This window comes from Dromaius novaehollandiae, chromosome 15 (genome assembly GCF_036370855.1).
Source record: "Dromaius novaehollandiae isolate bDroNov1 chromosome 15, bDroNov1.hap1, whole genome shotgun sequence".
Taxonomy (NCBI): domain Eukaryota; kingdom Metazoa; phylum Chordata; class Aves; order Casuariiformes; family Dromaiidae; genus Dromaius; species Dromaius novaehollandiae.
In genome coordinates, this window is record NC_088112.1 from 10,425,595 (window position 1) to 10,450,272 (window position 24,678).

Genomic DNA, 24,678 nt, shown 5'->3' on the forward strand with positions numbered 1-24,678 from the left:
CCTAAGGGAGTAGCCTGTGAGAATTTCTAAAGTGCCAGTAGCACATTAAAATAAGAGATATACAAATGCACACACATTGTATATATAAAATGTCCTTGAGTTGCACAGTTTATTACGTCAAGACCTGACTGGGAACTGAAAATGTTAGCCTGTGCTAAAAAGGCAGAAACATCTAAAAATTTCCAGATTTTACTGATGATTTCTTTTTAAATCATGTGGAGTCAACTGAATTGCTTTATTTTTCTAAAATAAGATTGCACATTCCACACAAAGGGTTGAAATAAAATTGAAATGTCAAAAGAAAGCATTTTTTAAAAATCTCATTAAAACAGAAGTCTCAAAATGTCACAGGGGAAAAATGTTGAATTGAGCTATTTCACTTTGATCATTTCCACATTCTCTCCTGGTTTTGTGTATACATGTATGCATGAAAATCAGCATGTTCTTCTGAAAAGTTTCACTTTCAAAGACATTGTGTATTTGACAATGACTATTCTTTTACAGAATTATCTGAAATGTTCCCTTTGTGGTGTTAATGCTAACAACCATGATAATCGGTGAAGCTGGTTCCTGTTTTTTACTGACATGATCCTAGCATCACTCTGGCAGCACAAGGGAGAGTAAGAATCTGAACAATTTACAGTAAGAGGAAGTACTTAGTTTTGGTCCTTGCTTTGACTGGATCAAGACTCATATGAGTGCTCAGTGTAAATGCTCTCCCATTCCACTGAAGCGATGAAGAGAGGGCCTCCGTCCTTGAAGATATTCAAAAATCAAGTGGATATGACCCTGAGCAACCTGATCCAACTGAAGATGGATTTAACACTGAGTTTGGCCCTGCTTTGAGCAAAGGGTTGGCTCAGACACCTCCAGAGGTCCTTTCCAAACTAAATTATTCTGAGTCTATGAGACAAGGATCATCATGAACCAACTGCAATATCTTAATGACTTCAGAGAATAGAATAAATATTTCTGCGTTCTTATGATAACTACCTATCTCACAACAGCCACAATGTGTTTGTATAACCTTGTCTTGTGTTTACTAGAGCTTATTGAGTTTGGATTTCCCCCTGTTCTCTACATTTCTTTCTCCTGGGAAATAAGCTGACCTTTGAATTCAAACAGGTATTTTCGGTAACTACTTATTAGGACAGATGGTGCTTCTCTTTGCATTATGTGCAACAGCTCTTGTGACTCCAAACACTGGGGAGATATATCTGGAGTGTTAATTTGTTTATTATCTGAGAAAGAGCTTCTGGAAGGTGCTATCCAGTGCTGGACATCATAAGATTCCTGTGAAATACCTGATAGCAAGTTACTGCAAGTGTCAAGAGACTGCATTTATTTGCTGAAAGGGCAAAAGTAGAAATTCAATAAATAAATGAGAGAGGAAGACCAAGAGTCCGGTTACCTTTTCACCAGTTGAATCAGCAAAACAGTAAAGGAAAAACACAATATGTTGCTAATTAACAACAGCAGGAAAACAATTCTTCCAAGCAGTTCAAGTTATTACATTTCTGTACTTCTATCTCTGCTGCAGCTGACAGCATTACACTGACTTGTACATGCTATTAAAGATCATTAGAGTAAAAATTATGCCCGTAAAAATGACATCTTAAGCTCTCGTATTTCTTCCCTCCCAGTGATTCGGCAGCAATTTTCCTCCACTTACGTGTCAAAAGATTTTTTTTTCCCCTAGCTGCTGCTACCATGCACTTCCCTTGTATTCAGAAAGCCGAGCTGGGCTCCTTCTGCCTCTACATCGTTATCCGTAATAAAGTTCTGTAATCAGAATGTGGGTGACAATTTTGCTGATGGCGAGTGAGGCAGAGAAGTATGCACTCTGCTTTTCCATAGCTCAGCAGGACTTCTATTCAATGGCCCAGAGAGTCAGATAATAGAAATTTGTGTATGTTAACAGAAGTCGTTGAAGTCACACCAATTTTTGCAGCAGCTGACGATTTGATGTATGTGATGGTTTGGGCATTTAAACAGCTATTTGTTCACTAAGAGAAAAGTAATTACATCTCTAAGATTATCAATACTTCTAGTCAAAGGCTGAAATAAAGACATTTTCTTATGCTATTATGGTTCTGCTTCCTTTCAAGCTAGAGTTGTTTTCCTGTGCTCATGAAGAATATCCGTTACATACTCATACAACGTGATGGATTAATATAAAATGTAATACATATACACGATTAATATTGTGTCCAAGTTTAATTAAATATTAAATCTTACTATTATCAAATAAAAATCCATGTTTGTGCATTTCTCTGAAAATGTTAACTTCCCCGTTACCTAAAGCAGAATAGATGATGCAATACACATCCTGCCTTCTGCTTCTGTACTGAACTGTACTGCTGGAAAACTCTTGTGAGTGATGGGTACTTTTATTTTAGATGAGAGATTTTATTTCAGAAGACAGAAGCTCCTTCTTCTTGCAGGACTGATGTTATATAATAATTTTGCTACATTGGAAAACCCTCTTACTTGTCTTTTTGGAGCTCTATGCTGGTGTGCTCCACAAAAACAAATTTGAACATGGTTCTACACACTTGTCCTCTCCCTCAATAAAACCTGACTGCATCAAAGTCTTCAGCTGACTCCTGACAATCTTATGAAGTCTAAGGAACTAGAGTCTCAGCTTATTTGTGCCTGTGTAAAATCAAAACTGCACTACTGGCTTTGCTGATATTTCACTGAAACTAGAATCTGGCCTCCAAATAACCAGATTGTTACATTCCTTGGAGAGAACAACTCTTTCCCTTTTCCTTTTCTCCACAAAGCAAATAAGCTATGGTCTCTAACTGTGCCAAATAAACCAAGGTTATGCATTGCTGGTCAAGAATAAAAATGTCTTAAAATTATTATATCTAACAAAATTAATTCTTATAAGAAAAACAATGGCCTGCTGGTGTTGAGATAATTACACAGAGAAAAATGCTAAAGAGAACAGTTAATTGGAACTGGATAAATTTAGCTAGTAATACAAACAAATGTATGTTGCCAAATGGAGATAGAAGACTCCTTCATGGTCCCTACGTGGGTTGGTGCGTGTGGAGGGGGGCTTATTGGCAGCAACAGTGGCAAAATAAATTATCATATTTCTAGAGGGTTTGTAAAGATTACTAAAGGACAGTGCTTCCCTCAGGCTGTGTCATGACCATCTGCTCTATTATTTTTCTTAAGACTCTCAGACCTGAAGTCTGCAAATCCTGTGTTAGTTTTTTTGCTGAGAAGCGGCACAGAGCAGAGTGCTGACATGGACTATGCTGCCATTGTGTGTCGTGTCTCTGCCTCGGGACAGGGTCTCAGTTTATCCTTGTTCAGCTCCCCTTCCCTGCTGGTGCTGTGCTGCACTATTTAAGCAAGTGGGTGCTGTAGGAGACAAGATGCCTTTTTAGCTGAAAAGGGTACAGGGGATTTATGGCCTGGTGCAAAATGAAAGCTGGAATTTGTATCATATAATCAGGTTGCTGAGTGCCTAATCATTACTGACTGATACATATTTAAACCTAGTAAGTCTCTCCACTAATAACACTTCCGCTGCTAGCCAGCTACCAGATGTTTCACAAAGCACCGTTGGATGCAGCTGCTTTCTCCCTGTCCTTGAGAAAGACAATATGTCCCAGCTGCTGGGAAAACAGGAGCTCCCGGCTTCTAGCCCCAGTGCGACAGAAATGTCCTTCCTGGGCCGGCCAGCTGATCTTCCTCTGCCTCAGCTTTGTCACCCATAGAACAGTGCAAAGATAAATGAAGACAGAGAGCTGTATGATAGAGCATCTGAAAAAGCAGGGGAGCAGACACGGCGAGCAGGGAACCATGCCCCTGGGTGAATGCTCTCATAGCCACGTTCCTGAAATGGCAAAAATCCACCTCCCTCAGCGAAAGGGACTCCTTACAGGAGGAATTCCGCTGCACAGTGCAGGGTTCTCAGCTCGTTAGGAATTTTAAGGCTCTAAAACATCATTTGTCTCAAGGGATTGTGCTAATTTGATAGCTGAACAGTACATTAATGTTAATTAATGTTTGTAAATGGCACAATGAGCATCTGTCACTCTCGTGCTCCAACACTCTTTGGATACATCTGCTTTGCTTTAGCCTTTATTTATCAATGATTATGTGGTTGTGTTTGAATTCTATTAGGATTAGTTCTGAATATACAAACACACAGCTAGGTCTGTTATGTGTATGTCATATAGCAAATCTGCAAATGTTTTTAACACTGCAGGCAAACAGTGTTCCTAATGCCCATCAGAAGCACAGGTTTGGAGGGGAGCTTAGCTGGCTGCGACGCAGCCGAGGACAGAGGAAGCCGTGAAGTAGTGCAGTGTGCCGAGAGACAGAGGCGCAGGAGGTGCGTTTTGCCCGCTCACAGTGTGTGGTTTGTGCTTGAACTCCTCCAGTGTTTCACCTCCCTCTACACCTGCTGAGAAACCAGCTGTTGGTCTTGTCAATTTGTGTGCAGTGAAATGTTTTGTGACCTCTTCCCTTAGCTGAGGAGAAAAGAAAGGGCGTTTTATCACCCCTACATGAAACTGGCACCGTGTCCTCTGTGCTCGGGGCTCCTTCTGGTGAGCATTCAGGGACCTTGGCTGTAAGGATGCAGGGTCACCACTTCTCCATGCTCACCGGGAGGGGAATGTCCCACCTGCTCCTCAGGAACCACACCAGTTCCACCGCACTTCCCAGTCCGACTGGAAGTGTTGGCCTTCACCAAGAAAGCCATACACATTTTGAACACCGACTGCCTGGGACATCTCTCTCTCTCTCCCTGTCTGACTCCAGGATAAGTAAGCCAACAGTCCTTGCATTTAGGTAGGCGCAGCTGTTGGCAGAAATCTCTGGCCTGGACCACTCTTCATTCGAGTCTTGCTCAGCCCAAGCCTACAAACACTTAGGACCTGTGTGTTTCTCTGTTTTTTTCCCAGCATTTTGAGACATAATTGCATTGCAAAACTCTATCTTGGAAGAGAAAATTGCTATTCCTGACAGGTTAACAGTATTTGAAGACTCTATCACAGTTTCTTGCTCTATATGCAGCATAATTTATTGCATAGGCACAAAGAATGCATAGATATGCATAAAACATGCAATAAATTAATAAATAATTTGAGGCTAAATATTTCTTTCATATTAGAACAGCAAAACAATGATGAAAAAGTGTAATGTAGTGACAGCAAAATTTGGATTCAGTGAGCCCTGAGGAACCTCTGATACCTTGTAAAAATATGTTTTGAGATGAGACTGAGAATATCTCTAAGTCTCTGCAGTACTTTGCTCCCTATGTCTGACTGGTAAGATCAGTTCTTCCAGTTCATCTGGTGATCTCGTGAGATTTTTCTGAAGATCTTGCCAAATACCTTTGAGAATTAAAGCCTGAATGTGTTTTTTCAGAGGCAGTCATGAAACTAGATACAAGGTATTATCAGATAAAGGTCTTTTCAAGCAACCCTTTCTGAAAATGTTGAACAGCATGACTTTTCAAACTGAATCCTGAGCATTGTACAACAACCCAGTTAAAAAAAAAAAAAAGAAAAGATGTATGCCTTGAAATAAAACAGAAGGCAGGAGATGTATGAATCACAGAAAAAATACACGCTAGGAAAAACATTCTCCCCCCTAAAGTCTGAATGAACAGAAGGGCAACAGCTAGCACAAACCAAATCAAGTACTGTGAAGGAAGCAGTGCTGTCAAGTGCTGCTTAAAACAAAATAGGCTCAGTGAGATGCCAGGACATAAAGTCTGTGCTCCTCCAAAACCCACTTGTCAGGACTGGTGAAGTAGTAGTGATAAAGAAAGGCTAGATGATGGGCTGAGTCATCCTGTCCTGGACAGAAACCCCGGCACTTATACACCTGCTGTTGTCTTCTCAGGGCTATCCACCGCTATTTCCCCATCTACTCTATGCTCTAATAACTGTTTTAGGAGTCCTCACCAGGGATAAAAACAACCTCAGATCAAACAAAAACTTGCTAGAGATTCAAGTTTCTGCCAACAGCCTTTAAAGCTTAGCTGTGGGGATTTGCAGATAAGAGAGGAAAAAAAAAGACTTGTTGCTTTTATTCACATCAGAGTGAGCTGACCTGAAAAGCTGCTTGGAGATGACTACAGACTACTGCAAAAATCAAACTATCTGGAAGCCTTTTCAAATCTCGATATTTGCACAGGTGGGTGACAGGTAAGCTCAGAAAGCCTGTAGTCCAAGTCCCTAAAACTTTAGCATGGCAGTTAGAAAATAGTTGACTTTGCTAGCGCGTTAAGTCCCTTTTATTAACAGCATGTGTGGGTACACTGCTCATCTGGATTACAGACTAGTTACTCTGTCAAGTCATTAATCACTCTTACACTGTGCTGTCAGGTACCTACATTTTATTTAATCTGCACCAGAAACAACATAACATTTTGAGTTCAGTTTGAAAAGGGAAGAGGATTTAAAGAATTCTCAAAAGGCTTAAGAAATAGCGGAATTTAGAAATTTTTTATACTCTTAATCTATTAAAATGTGACTGAGGTTTGATATTTTCAATTTTCATCTCTATCACAGAAGCAAAGGTTGAAATGATCTCCTTGCCCTTCTCGAGGGGTGACCACAGATCAGGACACACCTGGACCTGCCGTTCCCAGCATAGTCACAGCAGGGGGTGGCAAATTCAAAAGGAGAAAAAGGTGGATTTAAAAGGTGTTTTTCAGCCTTCTTTTTATAAGAAGAATGGATCTACTATTTTGTATCCACCTCTCCACCCAATCTTCCTCTCCGCCCACGCTGTTAAAAGTCCCTTTTGTCCTACTTGCAGAGGAGCTTTGAAACAATAGCCAACTTCATGGCAGCAGAAGTGAAGTAATCTCTATGAAAACGACACAGGGAGTGAAGTAGGACTGCTGTTAGCTCCGGGTGAGCTGAAGCAGGACACGGCAAGGTGTAATATGCATCTGGGCTGCATTCTTAGGGACCAGGTAAGGGCCAAAAATCAAACTGTCTGTATTCTCCTTGTCTTCTTCCAACCAAATGCCTCCTCTGAGAGATGGAGGGAAAGGTCTCATGTTTCATTTTCATCAGAAAATGGTTTATTAAACAGGCATAATAAGAAAATTTCTTAACTTCGATGGTCTTAGTGACTGTTTAGACCTGACAGTATTCTGAGTAGGTGAGAGGTATCAGGGTTTCGCATCTGTCGTTATCATGGTCTGCTGCTTGTGTGATGGAAAGCAATTGCTTTCATACAAGGTATTTCTAATTTATTGAAGGCTGCTAGACCATACCAGTGAGTCAGCACTGCACAAATGTAAAGTAATATATACAATGGTAATTCAGGAAGAAAGTCGTCTTTAACAGATTTTCTGGGATGTGAAAGCGACCACAAAGTAGCACAGAAATTCCTAGTCAGGTTAGGAGTGTTTCTGTGCGCAGGGACTTCATCCAGCTGTATGTTAAATGACTTCAATGATGGCTACAGCACCCTATTAGTGTCCCAGTCAGTTGTATTTTGTAAATCCCCTCAATCGATCAGAGGAAGAAATACAGCTCTAAGAAAGGAAGACAGCTAGGGACTGGCTCACCTCCATAACATTTTCACTTATACAGTTCAGGACAGCTCGAGAACACCTCAGTAAAGGTATATATGTGGTCACAGAAGGTACTGATGTCTTTATGCTGTGCTGAGTATCCAAAATTCAGGTATGACCCTCCAGGCCCCACTGGTAGGTGGTGAAAACTGGTGATTTTTGTCTTCTCCTCCCACTAGCAGAGAAGGTGACTACCTATACATACATACATGCAGCTGTCCAGCAGCATAAAGGACTTTGGCCAGACTCACACTGTATGTACCCAACATGAGTACCCATCAAATGTCTTGGGCACCTGGATCAAGCAGCCCAGGATAAGAACCACTCTGAATTTTTCATTGCTCCCATGAACATCAGTGCTACAGAAGGCACCTTCACCTCTCTCAAGCCCCACAGTGGCTAGTCTGAATATGGCTTTGGGTCCTGGGAGAAGCCAAGAGCCCAGCGTCTTGGGATTGAGATCGGATTTAGACTGAAATATCTTATCAAACAGAAAGTGATGAAAGGCAGACAGCTGATTTAGGTTTCTCCTTTTCACATGAGACAGAGAGATCTTTGGCTTTCTCTTTCAGCTGACACTCACTGTCAGCAAACACAGGCATAATTGTGCCTTCTTTTGAGAACTACAGGATGAAATCTGGCTTTTTTCATGTCAGTGGCAAAACTCCCACTGACTACCCATGGAGTCAAAATAGCATCCTAGGCTAGCTTCTACAGCAAGATGTAATGGCAAGGTGAGGTGTATATGTCCTGCAGAGATTAGAGGATAGAGAAAAGTTTCTATGGAAAATTCAAGTGCCTTTGGAGAGCAGCAACCTCTCTTAGGGATTTTTCTTTTAGTGCTCTGGTAATGGTGTTGTCTGTGGTGGTCATTGCTCTAACAAGCACTTAAGAAAGCCATTTTGAGAAGAGAAACAAGGAAATCAGAATACCGGTGAATTACCTAAAATTCAGATCAGCTCCGCAGCTACTCTGCAGCGGCATCATTCTTTAACATGAAAGCACCAAACAAAGGATAAATGCTGCAATAATTGTCTGTGTCAGGCTGCATTCAGTCATCAGCTTACAGAACTTTTTCCCTTGCTCTGCCTCAAAACAAACAACAGCATATGTATGGAAAACACAGGAGAAAGAGAAAGAACATTTGTGTGTCCGGAGACAATTACCTGACATCTCGCAAATTCAGGTTTGCCAGCTGTCAAAAATTGCTGTTGTGTTTGTGTGTCCCAGCCAGTGCTATGCTACTTCATCATTCCTGAACTTGCACAGGTCTTCAGCACACTTATGATTCATTAATGAATTCATCCTCTGTTCCTTTGCAAGCAATTTTACTTCTGTTTAGTCTAATATTAAATATTCTGGCATTTCTTGAAGCTCTGCAGTGCAGATCAGGTTCTAACTGTCAGTGCATTCATGAGGAGAAAGTTTACAAGCATTTTCTAAAGACTATTTTTGCTGCGACCCATTCACCTAAGATGACCTCCTGCTCCTCACACCTTCAAATTCAAAGCCGTGTGGGTGATTTCTTTCAATCAATTTGGCATCCAGATCAGTGTGGGGGATTGTTTGTTTTTTGTTTCTCTTTAGCTTGTGTGCGTGGGTGTGTGTCTATTCTTCCTTGTACTTTACAAGATTTTTTTCAGTCCTGAAGATATAGGAAGAATGTTTGTGCACAAGCAAAAGGTTTAAACACAGACTTGGCAAGTGGAAATCTTCAAAACTAGGATAATTTTATCCCAGAAGCCCGAGCTGCTGCCTGGTTGTTCAAGTGGAGCATTGCTGATACGGGACTCCTTCAGGCAAAGCCCCCATCCCCTCTGGGTCCTAGTCCAGTCTGGCGCTGGGTCCCATGCCGGGGCAGGCCCCTAAGGAGAGAAGCAGCTCTCTCAGACTTCTGCTGTGCCTTTCCCAAGCCTAATGCACTGGCTTTCCTCAGGGCTCACGGGAAACAAGCTCACAGGCTGAGTCTCCCCCAAAACACAGTTACAGCTCTGGTTTCTTTTAAGACAGCCTATGTAATGGTGGATATTTTCACTTCTCATCTCTAGTGCAGAAGTGAAGGATGAAATTATCTCCTTGCCCTTCTCAGGGAGCAATCACAGATCAAAACACCTGGAAGTGCTGCTCCTAGCACAGTCACAGCAAGGGGGTGGTGATCCCTATATACCCAATATCCACTCCTTTCCTATGTAATAGTCCAGTGATTAAAGCATTGGCCTGGGATGGGGGAACTCAGTGTTCAGCTCCGCAGTCTCGGCTCCTCATTTCTCTTTGCCCAAGAAACAGGGGAGAAACAGGGGAGAAATCAAGGCATTACTCTAGGCAGTGACATGCACCCCTTCGCTATGGCAGCTCTGTGTCTGGCAGAGATAATTCAAGTCACCCAGGATCAGAGGATGAAAGAGTATGGGACGGGAAGCAGATCTAGAGTTGAGCACTTAGGGAACGGTGCTGTCAGGGACTGTCCAGGTCCACACGCTGCTCAGAATGTTTCATTTGATAAAGAATAACCTTACCAATCTCATTCTAGGTTTTTCTGGTATTTTTTCCATTTCCAGTTCATTCTAACGAGCTGTGTATACACAGGCTCTGCTTCAGGTCTGTTTAGAAAACAAAAATCTTCCTGTATAAAACTGTGATCTCTGTTCTGCATCCCTAAAACATTAACTTTGAACGATTGATTTTGACAGCAGTAGAACCAAGATGGCTTCAACACCTCTGCTGTGATAGTGGCAGCAGGGAGAGAAACGCTTGCCGCCACCCTCAGCCTCTGCATCCAGGAGGGAGGTGGACCCACAGGTCAGGCTGTCGCACAGCAGGAACCACATCGGAGCAGCTCCCTGAGCCTGACAAGGACCGGGGTCGAGGGCTGGGGAGGAAATGTATCTTCCCTCCATATTCCCTTGTCTACAAAACCCTCCTGTGCTTAATTAAGAGCGTGGAGAATCTAACTAACTCCAACATTTTATATAACAATTCTACTTCCAGTGCACAATGCCTAACATCTGCTTTACTGATAATTGGCTCAAAGTGGCAACTGGTCAATGTTTTTAAGATAATGAGTTTCCTATTCATGTTCCAGCCGTATAAACTTCCAGATAAGTAAATATGCTGTAGCCATTACCCATCAGCTTCTATCTGGATACACTATTATATTTGGTGGTGGCCCTGTCTCCCACAACAAAGGAATTCTGCCAGTCAGTGGAGAATTTAATCAATCAAGCATCTTTTGAAGTCTAGCTGGGTACAGAATCTTTGAATGAAAGATGCTATTTAAATATCTGTTGTCAAGATGATGAGAATGATTATGGTTATTTTAGCCATGTTAGTTATACTAAGTAATAGTATTTTTAAGGGTATTGAAAACTCTCCACAGAACTCAACTGAAGGCTCTAAATGTTGCTTATTAGAATAACTGTTCAAAATGTTTTCCTTTAAGTATTTTTGCAGTGAAAATGGTTGTTATTCTGTAAGGTTTTTTAAAGCAAAATACAGTTAAAAAGTTGAAGAGTTCTGCACTTTGCCCTGAAAAAGTGCAAACAAGAAATAAAACAAAACTGTTTGCCATAAATTCTTTAGGATTTTGGCTTCATTTTAATTTTGCAAGAAAATTTTAAAAGAAAAGAAAAATGTTTAAATCTCCCACAAAGCCTATTCACCTTTTTCACTACCTCTACTTACTTCCTTATTAGCCTTCACTAGGGTAGATATATAAATGGATGTCTCAGAAAAACAGCTTCTAAAATTTGGGGGGTTGCTGTTCTTATTTTTCTCTGTATAATCTAGTAACATATGTCAAAATGTATCTTTTAGTAATATCAGTTTTCATCTGGATATGTGGCTGCTAACAACAGGAAGAGCAGTTCTGACAGCACTTATAAGATATATACAATATTTTTGGAGAAGAGAAATCCAGATAATTTAGTGTCTCAGTACCTGGGGTATGGCACAGCACATCAAGCCAGTCAAAAGCCAAGTCTTCTCTCCAGCCACTCACAGTGAGTAATACCTGACTTTTTCAAGGAGGATAGCTCTTCTGCTAAAACAGTATCCTGTGCCTGATGCATCTCTTTCTGTGACAGTTGCGATCTTTTCTGTGGATTCATGTTTTAGCATGTCTTTTCTTTATTTTGAAGAAGAAACTGTGCCACATCTGATCAATAATGCAAAAAGAACTGTGCCAGTTTGAGAATCTGCTCACTCTATCAATATAAATCCTGTTTTTTTCAAAGTCTTCCTACACCAATGAGGCTTCAGAGACCTCCCTCAAAAAACAGCTACCAAGAGAGGTTTATTGCTATACAGAACCCAGCAGGTTCATATTTGCCCTTCAGCTACTGTTGATAAGCAACAACACTGAAGAAACTTAAAACAAATTATTATAGTATTATACTATTATTTTCTATGTTCTTCTATTCATACCTGTCCAGTGAAATGCAGCACAGATGAAAGATTGATGCTGTGGTGAGCAAAACATCTAGGGATGTTCGTACCAGGCAGAACATCTCTCCATAGATCCAGTTGTCCTGAACCAACTCAATGGCTCCAAATGGCATCACCAGTACTGACACCAGCAGGTCCGCAAAGGCAAGTGAAACAATGAAATAATTGGTCTTGATTTTCCTGCAAGACAGATAATAAAATTATGGTTGAACTGTTTCAAAGCAGCATCCTCTATACGTGGACAGAGATTTCCGCCTGTGATTGGGTCTAATTCACTCTGTCACACTACAAAGTCCTCTCTAATGTACTCCTCACTTTACATAGTCACCCCTAGCTCATTCCTAGTTTGAGTGCCAAACATCCACTGCGTTCCCTGCATAAATGCATCTCTCTGCTCACACAGGAGGGGCAATAGGTGCTCACAGGCCTTGGCATCAGCAAAGTGGCACTTTGGCCATTTAGCTCCTGACTGGCTCAGCCTCACAGCTTGCATTTTCAAAGGTGGACAACAGAAGTTCAGGTACAAATTTATCATGAAAGTAGGCCCTCAGAGAGTTCCTCCTCCCGTGCAGATTGGGGTTAAATCTGTTGAGAAAACACAAGTGTTTTCCTTGGACACTGCACGGTGCTTGGAGGCCCTGTGTGTCCTACTAGTGCTCCATCGATGGAAATGGCCAGACTACATCTCCTCCAAGCCATCCTCTTCTGAAAGAGTGGCAAAGGATGAAGGATCATCCTTTGTCTCCAGGAGTAAGAGAGTCTCAAACATGGCCCCTTCCTCTTTTTTCATCCCGCTAAGTTGTGATTCTCTCAGCAGGCTCTAGCAATCAGCAACAGATTTCAATTTATAGCCGCCCCTTCCTCTTTTTTCATCCCACTAAGTTGTGATTCTCTCAGCAGGCTCTAGCAATCAGCAACAGATTTCAATTTATAGCCAAGAAAGGTCACTGTGGTTCTAGAGAAACCTTCTTCACTTACAGTCAATGGGCAATATTGGGTCTATGTTGTAAAGGACTAAGTTTTCCCAGATTTCTGGGTACGAGTCAACACCTATAATACCTGTGGTGGAGGCCTAGGTAGTCAGATACAAGTGTAGTGATGGGAGGTAAGTCAGAGGATGCTCTAAATGAGTGTGTGAGACAACTGAAAAAGTGACTTTTCCTATGGAACATTTTGCAGGGCTCCCTGTGCAACGTGCAGTCTATTTAAAGCTCATTTGCTGGTGTCCGAAAGAGCTCAAAAGCTGGTTAGATGGAAAAGAAGGTTCCTGTGTGGTGATTCCAGCATAGGAAATATCTGGCTAACATACTCCTGCCCAATCACTGCACACATCTCATTAAACTTATCATCTTGTAGCCTTCACCATTGTGCCAAAGCCCACACAAATAACTTGTATTTTTCTCTTTGTAACGGTGCTACTATTAGGTATACTGCAGTATAAGGAAATCAATAGGGTGTAATAAAACTTATTACCACCATGTTAATGATTACTCATTTTTCTTCAGTTTTTCTCTGAGTGACTATAGTTGAAAAGAGGCTGGTGATAAGCCAAAATGTGCTGTGTGGAGGTGCAGGACTGGGAAGCAGAGAGGGCTATTGGTGAAGGTCGAAAAGCAGTGAAAGAACTGGTGTGGGATGGATCAGAAGAAACCTGAGCACTGAGGTCCATGTGCAATTGCTGAGGGACACACAACTATCCAAAGGGATTTGTAAGGCCAGACTACACTTCCCCCATGGCTCCAGGAGCACTTGCCTCCACTATGCCATGTGTTCCTGTGCAGCAGTGCCAAAGCTAGCCCCAGAACAGGAGCGGGACTAGCCACAGAGGCAGGACTTGGCTTGCATATCATGCCTTTCTCTTTATACTGTTCCAGGGTGCCAAGCTGGCCTCTCCACACCAGGCTGTATTGTGTTTGTTAGACTCACCTGGGATAGATCATAAGGAGCTGGTGCCTCTGATGGTACCCACTGGCCCGTTGCTGTCCTGCATGCTGGGATGCAGATGCAGCCCATCGCCTTCTCACTGAAGGCCTTTGGGATGCACTGGAGGTGTTGTGGAGAGTTGGGAGTGGAAGAGGGGGATTTTATTTTAAGTTGTAAATTGAGAAAATCCTTCCAGAAAACACTGAGAAGACTATAGACTGAAGCTATAATTTTAACTTGAAGAGCACTTTTAAAATCACAACACTAAAATAAAATTAAATCCATTAAAAATCCCACACAGAATATGTCTGAAGGTTGTTGAATAGCTCACTCTGCTCCTGAGGCTTGTCTGACAAATCCCATGGTTAGCAGCAACTCCAAGACAGGAATTTTGCTGATGACCCCCTGAAAGTCACGGGGAGCAACTGCCAAGCTGTGGCAGTGGGACATACTAATTGTAGCAGGCTCTTGATCTGTGTGCTTTACTGATGGGCTCATTAGAAAGGCAATTTGAAACAGCAAAAGAAAAGGGACAGGGGCCGACCTTCTTCTCCACAGAATTCCTGCTTGGCTCTATTTTTTACTATTTATCTGTTTTTGACCTTGGGAATGCTAAAATTGTGGAGAATGGATACTAAAATCATCATGCTCCCATAGTATAAACCTGAATCCAGACAAATCGAGAACAGCAAGAAAGTCTGGTGGTGCCATGATGCTAACAGCTGCAGAGGACAGAGGAGGGAGACCGTTCTCCATCACAGCGGTGTATGTCCTCAGCTGCGTGCAGAGGGTATTTTGCAGGGCAATTTGTGTGGTCCTGCCCCTGTAAGTCCCTGCTGTGGGAGAGGACTGGGCTGTGCTGCGGGGACTCACCTGAGCTGCCTGTCCCTGCACACAGCCACCATCACCAGCAGGTTCCCCAGGATGGCCATGAGTATAACCGCTGAGATAAAGGTGAGCAGCACGATCTTCTCTGCTACGCTGAAGCCCTCACTCGAACTGGGGAGCACAAAAAAGAAAATGCAATGGAGTCTGGAAGGGAACTGCCCGCCGCAACCGCAGTGCAAAGGACGTCATGCAGGCGCATACGTTCAAGCATACACAACAGCAACGTCCTCCATCCCATCCCAGCACCAAAGCGTCCCCACCAAAATCTCAGCAGCATCTAACAGTGCAGATTTCAAACTTATGGGAAAAGCTGTGAGAGCTGTACCCGTCACCAGAAAGGCTACGCATGGAGAATATCTGCAATATCTGTGACAGCCCATGTTGCCCCACTGGTGGATAAACTGATGAATACAGAGAAGGAGCTCATTTTAGAGTGCTGAAGATAACTAAACAGGTGTGCATTGTTTTCTGAAAGTCCCTTCCACTTAAGTATCTCTGGATGAAAATGTTCTCATTCTCTTTTCACTCCAATAAATAATGGTATTTTCTATACAGAAATATTTTCATTTTCTTTTCTTTTTTTCTGTATAATCTTTTCCCTTGTTCCCTCTTCTCTTCACTCTGTGCCACAGAATAAGAGGTAGTGTGGCATTTTTTTTCTTCTTTTCTACTTAGTAACTTTTTCAAAGTTGGAAACTTTTTCAACACAGGAAAAGAAAAAAAAATTAAAAGGAAATACGCAGTTTCCCCTACCATGACATTAATAATTTCTCTCAGTTAATGAGGAAAAAAGAGAAAAAGGAAGAATAACATGAAAATACAATATTTAACATATTTTAAGTTTGCTTTTCCAAAAATATTTTGCTAAATGTTACGATTTTTTTTTTTCCATTTTGGAGACTGCAAAACAGGAAGGCAATAAATAGCACGCAATAAACAGCATTCAATTTCTCATAAAATTGGTTTTATTGTGAAATTTTTTTGAGCAATTTTTCCTTTTAGACTATTTCAAATTATGCGTCCACAACAAAAGACATCCCAAACTTTCACCTGCTTGTGTAACTTCAAGTATTACATTAGGCAGGTGAGAATGGGTGTTTGTTCTTACTACCAAGTGTGACTAGAGATAAACTGACATTAAGAGCAGCACTTGACATTGATTCAGCAGGGAAATTTCTTCACAGTGTATGGAGTTGGTATTCAGCAGCCAGGATTAACGTGAGATTGTTCAGGTAATTGAAATACTGAACTGTTATTCCGTGTTAGTCTCATTTGTTTGTTTGACTTCCTCTAAGGTAATTTTTTATTTACTAAATGCATTCCAGATGATTGTTACACTTTAGCTCATTGAATTCTCCTGATTTTGGCAAAAGCTAGAAAAGATTAGAAACTCTGCAGAAGTTCTGACACTGATACTTGTACCATTTTAATAAGCTTCTAATGACTGACTTCCCTCTAAACTTGCATTGTAGAACATCCGTTTTATACCTAAAAGGGATGCCACTTTGAGTATGATGTTCCTGTGCGCTGCCAGTTGTGTTAGTGGATCAGGCTTGAGCCTATTGAGGTTCTGCACAGCGGTGAGGCGGCAAGTGGCCTGCTCATGTTTAGCATCAATGGTGTCTTAGAAGTTCCTTAATTTTTACTGTTTTACAAAGAGATGTATTCGATGTTGCTGCATAGATTCACCCAGATGGGTGAGGATGCTCACAAACAAATAAGAAAGAGGAAAGGAGATGCCTTGGCCTCACAGCCATTCCATAGAAACATAAGGCATCAGGCAGACATATGCAAGTTCAAAAGCAAGTGCAATTAGGCTATAAGACAGAGGTAACTGCATATCCTAGCTTCACAGATGTATGTCTGTATGCCACGTACAGTGCTTTCTCCCCTGTGAGAGCACACACACATAATTCCACATAATTTCATCTGTTCAAACCAGGAGTGTCATAAATTTCATGCAGAGTGGCCAATGGAGTGTATCCCGTGTACCTGCAGGATTTTCTGGCAAAGGTCCTTGAGCTTTGTCAGCCACATATCCTTCTGGAAGTGGCTTGCTGGGAATACTGCCTGCGTACCAGGAGAGGAGGTATATGTGGCTGAGGGCAAAAGGTGCCCAGTGAGGAAGCAGGCTTTGTCTTGCATTAAGCTGAATGGTCCAGCAGACATGGCAAAGGCATGAGTTCTTCTTTTACCCTAATGGTTTTCAGTGCTAATGTCAGTGGATCCCCTCCTGCTTAATGGAGAAAGGTTTCTGGTGCTATGTTGAAGAGGTCAGATGTAGCCATGGGCTTGCACTCAACAAGACACTTATTTTTGTGCAAGCCAATTATGGATGCTGAGATAGAAGGAAAGGGTGGGTTTTATTCAGCATCTGAAAGAGTTTGCACTTAATTAGAAAGAGCTCTCTACTGATCTTAGCATGACTTCAACGAGGGCAGTTAAGGCCCCAAGAAGTATCCACATGCCTTTTGAGCAGCTGGTAGCTCTAAGCAAATTTTTCCATCCATTCAGGAATGTCAACAAGCCTCTGCCTTAACTAAACGTGGGTTTCATGGTATTTATTGAGAGCTCTGCTTCCCATAGCCTTGGGTCATTAGTTCTTGGACAGCTACCGAAATGATTCGGTTTTGTTTCTTCAGTTATTGCAATTATACTGACATTGCTGCCTGCAATTTTTCTACATTGGTCCAGTCACACTTTCTCGCATCTAATATAAGAAAAGCCACATCGATCAAAAGGATCTGTCTCCTCCATCATTATACGTCCAATAGTGGCCTGCAGGAAATGAAACGCCTACATGCATATACTAATACTTCCCTTGTATGCTCCCCTCATCTTCCAAGGGTCTGTGACCCAGAGGGTTTGTTTTTAATAGCTCTTGGTGGATTCCTTTGGCTTCCCTCTCTCTGCTCTGCTTTTTGAATGCCCAGTACCCCTCTGGGCAGCCTTCCTCCTAGGACTAGTAATAACATGCCAAATTCAAAACCAAGCAAGTGACATCCATTTCTGCGCTTCTCGGTCGCCAGCGGCCACTCCAAATTGCAGATAAACTCTTTTCTCAAAACCAAAGGCAGTTGGAATCTAATTCCTTATCTTGGCCCCAGAATCTCAAGCTGCTCTACAGAATCAGTCACTGGCCACATGGCTGGTCCTAGGAAAAGTCTGTCACTTGCCCCCTCCACAAATACGCTCACTTGTCCTCCTTTCCATCTCCACTTACATCTGACCTGAACAATCTCCTTTATTCCAGAAACGAAGTCCTTTTCCTCAGATCTGGGGAGGCAGGAAGCTGGGAGCTGGTGACACATGAAGCTGTACTGCAGCAAAGCGCTTTGGAAAAGAATGCGCAGCCGGGGGGGAGCCCGTCCCTTCCCATGTGCATTATGCAGAGCAGGAAGCACAAGGTAATTTTCCCCTGTTGGAGCAGCACAGACTGCTCTTGGCCCATTGTCTGCCCTCCTTGTGCAGCTGGCTCTTGCACAGCTGGGAAAGGTTAGACACTTGCCAAGCATAAGTATTTTGACCAAAACTGATCATCAGAGCCTTCATTAATAATCATCAGCAGAAGAAGACCCCATGAAATTTAGGGGGAAAAGGAAAAGAAACAATTTCAAAGGCAGGTTTCAGCCACCGGCCACCTAGCTGGGTATGTGGGGGGGGGGGTGAAAAGCCTCCAGGAACAATGGGAGTGCCAAGATCAAAGGCACCTTATGGACCTGTAATTGCACCTGTCTAAATGGAGCCTTCATAATAGACTAACATTGCTCCATGACTGCATCTGCGAAACAAAATGTCAAACTACGCTGAATAGCTCCATACAAAAGATGTTCCTTTTCCTCCTGAGTGAGCATGGCAGCACATACATGCTGTCTTAGGGATAATGAGGATGATGATGGTTTAATTTATACAGAGCTAGGTAGAGAGTTAGATTTATATTTTCTTTTATCTAGCTTTGCCTGTCCTGCTTTTCCTAAACAATACTCATCACCATGGTATTCGAGCACCTCGCATCTTTCTCTACTTTGTAGCATGTACAGAGGGGGAGAGACACCTTCCCTGTCCCCAAGCCCTGCCAGGAGGGTATGAACTGGTTATGGTCCATGGATAGGACTTGGCGCTCCACCAGGGAGTGCCTTGGGAGGCAGATCTGGCAACCAAGCCTTCTGGGTCTTGCCTGGGGGTAGCTCTGTGGTTTTGAGGCTGCCTGCTGAGAAACACTGCCCCTCCCCACCCCTTGGATGAGGTTTCTCAGACTGGCAGCTGAGCTGCCCAGTGAAATGCACTTGCTGTGAGGGCGCCCTGGGGGGGGGGTCTAATCCCACAGAGGGAGTTAAAGAGGAGTGAAGCATTTTGATTTGACCCGTCAATTTAAAGAGTTGTTCTGCTCTCAAAGGCAAAATGATTTTGCACTCAAACATGAAAGGATCACAGTAATCAAGCCAACATGTAATAAATGCACGAGTGAATTAAACTGTCTGCTCATCTCCCTCTTTTAGAAACCTAGATAAATATCAAGGCTACTACCTGCTATTGCCACCTGAAAGATGAGCCTATCCCCAGGCTCCGATGCTCGAGGTAGGCATGGTGAGCTCTTCACATCAGTTCTCCCTGACTAGTGCTGGATCATTTTTGTCAAGATTTACCCTCAGCTGCTCTTTACACAGACATGATAGCATCCAAATGCCAGGCAGCTGGGTGATGTAACACAGAGGTGGAAAGCTGGGTGTTTCCTGTGTGTTGCTGACTTTTTAGTCCACACTGTCCTTGCCATGATTTATACAGGTTGTTCTGCAGGCCTGGGAGGAGGAGGGAGCTTGGGGGATGCCAGAGAAAAGGTCTCTGGAGGTGGAGAGGAATCATGATTTTCACTGCGCAGCTGGGACAGAAATAGCTGCAGACACCTCTATCCTCTTTATTAGCTGCAGGATTTTCTACTCCCTTCTCTCAGAGGCTGTGAAGAGAAGACTCTTACAGCTGAAAAGAAGTTATAACTCTGAAGTCATCACTTGCCAAGTTTGGTCCTTTGGCATGGGAGACTGACACTGAGTTTCAGCTGGGAGAGGACACCCAGCTAAGCAAAGACACCCAGTGTGCAGGCTTGTGTTTTTGGGTGGATGGGAGATCTGTCTTTGCAGGGTAGGTGTTGGCAGTCTCCTTTTGTAAGGCTCCCAGATGATTTCCTTTCATTTGTGTCAAGGTTCCCCTTATGGACAGCAGCCATAAGAGGAGGTGAAAGTTTAGACTCCCTCCTCGTGCATCTAGACACCTTCCTGTATGAACAGGCTTCCTGGGCGAGATGGAGACCTCCACCCCTCTCGGCCCCCTCAGCTGCAAAGATCTGTGCAACTGAACAGGCACTAAAGGGAATTCCCCACTTCGGGTCTTTGGTGCACAGAGATTTTGAATTTCACTGGTCAAAACAATCTCTGGAAATGCCAAAGGAGGCCAGCACTGAGACACTTTTTGCAAGATGTTGCCCTGCTTGAAAACTGAGGGATGCTTCAGCAATAGATGGCCACAGCCCTGCAAATCTCTAAAAGGCACAGACTGAGATATTTTGATCTATTGTGTTTAACAAGGAGGTGGCAAGTGGCATCATCAGCAGGAAACAGGAAAGTGTTTTAAGGCCACATTTCACAGATGAAGTAAACCAACAGGGTTGCCCTTAAGTTGGTAGCGCTCTGGTCTACAACATTTGCACTTGTCTGGCCACAACCCAGGGCTCTGAATGAAGATAGGCAGGTTAGAAACATGCCCTCACATGCTCATCTGTGGAGCATTTGATGTGATAATAATTTTGGAAGCATTTAAGAGAGCTTGTGAGATCTCTCCAGAGTTTTTCTTTCATGCCATGTTGTATTGCTCCGCTGGGGAATGTCCAATAGACATGTGCATCACTGGGGGTACAGGAAGCATGTTCAACTGCATTATGCTTCTGTACATCTGCCTTTTGGATAATCTATCATCAAGTAGGAATATTTGTTAATTATTCAGTCTCAGTAATTCAAAGCTGTTAATAATGAAAGAAGTGGATATTGCTGTAAATTAAAATCAATGGTTTGCATAACATCTTTGATCAAATCTGAATGCTTTAGCTACCAAGCATGCTTCCCTGTTTAATAAAGCAGAGATTGATGGCTTTGCTATTATGAGGAAATGAGATTCAGACAGAATGATTGTTGGTTAGTAGGAATATAGAAATCACTTAAGGGAAAAGGTGAAAAGCTGATGAGGAATGAATGCTTAAAACCCACATGTGGAGGCATTTAAAAGGCTTGTCTGTGTAGTCATTACTATTATCAAAAAAAAGTGTAATTATTTTTTCAAGCTCAATTTCTACTTTCCTGTAAACACCTCAACTTTTCTAAATGACCTCAAGTGCTTTTGCATATTTTATGCAGCAATTAAACCACAGAGATCAGTCATGTCGGTAAGACCATATACCTTGCTCCCTGGGTTTTCCTAATGCATGTCACATCATGACCTCCCCACCATGGCAGTGGGATAAAATCACTAATAAATAGTTCAGCACTGAGAGTGCCCTGGGCACTGGCCCAACACTCCTTGGTTTGGGCTGGGGGCAGGCGGGTGTGCAGCCAGGCTCTGGCCCCATCAGGGAGCTCAGCAGAGCCTGCCGGCACGGGCAGCATGGGGCGCTCAGGCCAGGAGAAGACAAGAGATGATATCTGTGAGGTTTATGCAGGAGCAAAAGAGAGAGAATGAGGGCACAGTAAAAAAGACTTCTCTTTGGAGTGTAGAGGAGAGCAGCTATTAAAAAGGACTCCTGGATGGCCAGAGAGCCACTTCCAAACTGGAGGGAATAACTCTGCTCACAGAGGTGTCCGGAGCATCCCAGCGAGATAGCAGGGTCCTTAATACATACTTCGTAACGAGGTGCATGTGTAATTCTCACCGAAGAGGACTAAAATTTCAGGGGATGAATTTTATCAGGCTGGCCTAGAAAAGAGCTTTCTGCTTGATTTAACAGTGGCCTCAAAGTGTACAGGGAATGCGTGGAGGAGTTGGTCCACTTCGTTCTCAACCAAGCCATGGCCTTTCAGTCTGTTACTGCTGGTGACATGGTACTTCGTGTAGGTCTTTAACCGCAACTAAGGTGCAATTTTTCTCCCCTCCTCCCCACTGCCCTGATTATTTCTAGGCATAATATCAGAGGTTGCTTGATAAACACTTAAAAATCAAGCTAAGTTATTTTATGAATAAACCTAACAACGTGTGTGTCTGTATAGAAACATGACAATAAGGAAAAAAATATTTGATCTACGGTTTTCCAGCTGTTACCATATTCTTTTCTATTGCCACCTAAAAATATTAATCAGAAGTCAGCATTAATCAAGCAGCATATCATTTCTTTTAATGCATATAAATGTTACACTGCTTGTGCTGCTTCACTTCAGACTGTGCAGATGGCAGGACCACTTCTAACAGATTCAAATCAATTACGTACTTCACTTCTATTTTAGAAACAGATCAAGATTAATTAAACTATTGACAAGCCACAAACAAAGGCCATTCCATGCATTAAAATAACTCAGTTGTATGGTTAGCTTAATTGAGTGCATTGTTTTTTACTGAATAAATTGCAGGAGGAGGAGAATAGCGTTTTTTTTTCCTTTTGTGCTAGTTTGGACCTCAGAAGAGTTCTGCAAACCAGCTTGCTTCCACTGGTGCTATGGGACTTAAAACCCACCATACTAGTGCAAAGAACAGTAGCTCTGGTCAGATCATTGCTCCTATGTGCAAAGGACTGATGCTGGGACCCAGCCAGCTCAGCACTGCTAGGAAGCATTCCCACAAGCTATGAAATGAGGATTTTAGGCCAGCACCTCACGGTCAAAATTACTGATAGCATCACTGATATTGCACCCCGACTCCACATACCACCTAAAGGCCAAATGCTATAGTGCTTAACAGAATTAAGTGTTTAAATAGCTGATAATACTGATTAAAATGAATTGTCAAGAACAAGCAAAGAAGACAGGCTATTTAAATGTTTTAAAAATTGCTGTGAGTGGGATGCGTAGTCAATCAGGTATGTGCTAGGAACGCTCTCTCCATTTGGATAGCAGGTGTGTGCTGGAAATGCCACCCGCCTGTGGTTCCTCAGGAGACTTCATAATGCTGGATGTTGGTCAGAGCAACGGCCCGGAGCTCTGGCACCAGCTCTGCATGCATTTCAGGCTTTGAGACGACTCAGGCTCAGTCAAGAGACGAGAGGCTCTGGGTAACGATCCCAGGGAAAATGAGCTTCCTTCCTGTTTGCGGAGTTTCCTCAGTTTACATCAGCTGAAGTTCCTGCCTTTTCTACATAAAAATCACATGTGGGACTGAAAATTGGTTCTTCATCATGATCTTCATCATGGAGATGAAGGTCTGAGGCCTCGACAGAGAAAGCAGTTTGCAAAGTCATACAGGAAATGTGTGACAGCACTCAGAAATGAACACAGATCTAGGGAGTCTTGGGGCAGTGCCTAAATTTTAAAGCCTTTCTCTCTGTAGAGAAGTTATACCAGAGTCTAGAAGTCAGGTCTGTTTCTGCTTTTTATAAAATGAAGGATGAACATCCTGGCTCTGCTCTTTCTCAAGTAACAGAGAAGTATTACATAATTTACACCCACATATGAAAGGATACTGCTGTAACACTTATGCATGTAAGTACAATCCTTAAAAACCATTAGACTGTCACCTAAAATATAAGCTAAAATTAATTTATGAAATTAACATTAGATTAAGATCATGATGTTTACATGAGGGAAGTGCAACTGCTGCTATTACTCTTGGTACTTCTCTTCGGATCCACTAACAACTACGATAGGAGATATCCTGTGCAAAGCACTGCACAAACACACACGACAATCCTACACATTTACCTGGAGTTTGCAGGACCTTGGCACAGGGTTTTGCTCCTTACAATATACTTCCAAGTTTTTAAACTTAACTGCCAATACCCCCTTTTCAGGCTGAATATTCTCCTTTTATTTCCACATAAACATAATAACACTTTCTGGGTATGTCGGGTCTACTAGTTTTAATGAGGCTACCAAATACTCTAAAGCTATGAAAAAATCAAACTTCTGGTTTAGCGTGGGTAGGAATTTAAGCGCCACGTTGTGCCAAACACTTTCTCATCAGTCATGTCACTCCTTTTCTGTATACACTACAAAGTGCAGCAGAGCTGCTGTAACAATCATTTCTCCTTTGTAAATGCTGAATAAAACTAAAGATCAAACATGCCTTTAATCAGAAATGTCCTGATCAGTTTCCTAATTAGAATTGCTCTTCAGAAGTAAGCCCAATGCATCTACCAAAGCACATATGTCAGTTTAATAAAGCACAGAAGATGATGAAAGAAACAAGAAAATAAATCTGCCTTTTGGTGTGTATGCTATCTGAACAATGTGATTATCCTCTGTTTTCCAGAGAAGTGGCTATTGCCTATTGCACGTCACATGTAAGTCTTAAACAGAGCAGGCTCTACGGTCAAGTGACAAATATGACACAGCTATGCTCAGGAGATCTGATTTAATGAAACAACTTATTTTCCTAGCAGCATTCACATTAATTGCCATTCATTTCACTTCTATATCCCATAAATGTTGAAGACAAAGTCTAGCAAGTACTTTAGACCAAAAAGTATCGTAATTTAGATATCACGTAAAATAATTTCACTTGTACAGAGACATAAGTAACATCACAACTATTACTTTCTATTACACACACGCACACGCACATAGATATCTCAGGTTCTAGTACCAAGGTCTCATTTTCGAACCAGGGAAAAACTTTGTTTACATCTTTACTGAAGGCCTGCAGGTGTGCTACAAGAATATAAAATC

General features: G+C 42.3%; 1 protein-coding gene across 2 annotated transcripts in view; it reads right to left on the reverse strand.

The window, feature by feature from the left end:
* HTR4 (5-hydroxytryptamine receptor 4) overlaps positions 1-24,678 on the reverse strand; it is a 151,371-nt gene that overhangs the window by 64,604 nt on the left and 62,089 nt on the right. For both annotated transcript variants that reach the window (XR_010391729.1, XM_064520874.1), the window contains exons 3-4: positions 14,807-14,932; positions 11,990-12,190 (exon numbers count right to left, since the gene is read on the reverse strand). Coding sequence is in view for 1 of the 2 variants with exons in the window: in XM_064520874.1 (XP_064376944.1) it covers positions 11,990-12,190; positions 14,807-14,932 (327 nt within the window). In the remaining variant the exon portion in view is untranslated. The remainder of the gene's footprint in view (positions 1-11,989; positions 12,191-14,806; positions 14,933-24,678) is intronic.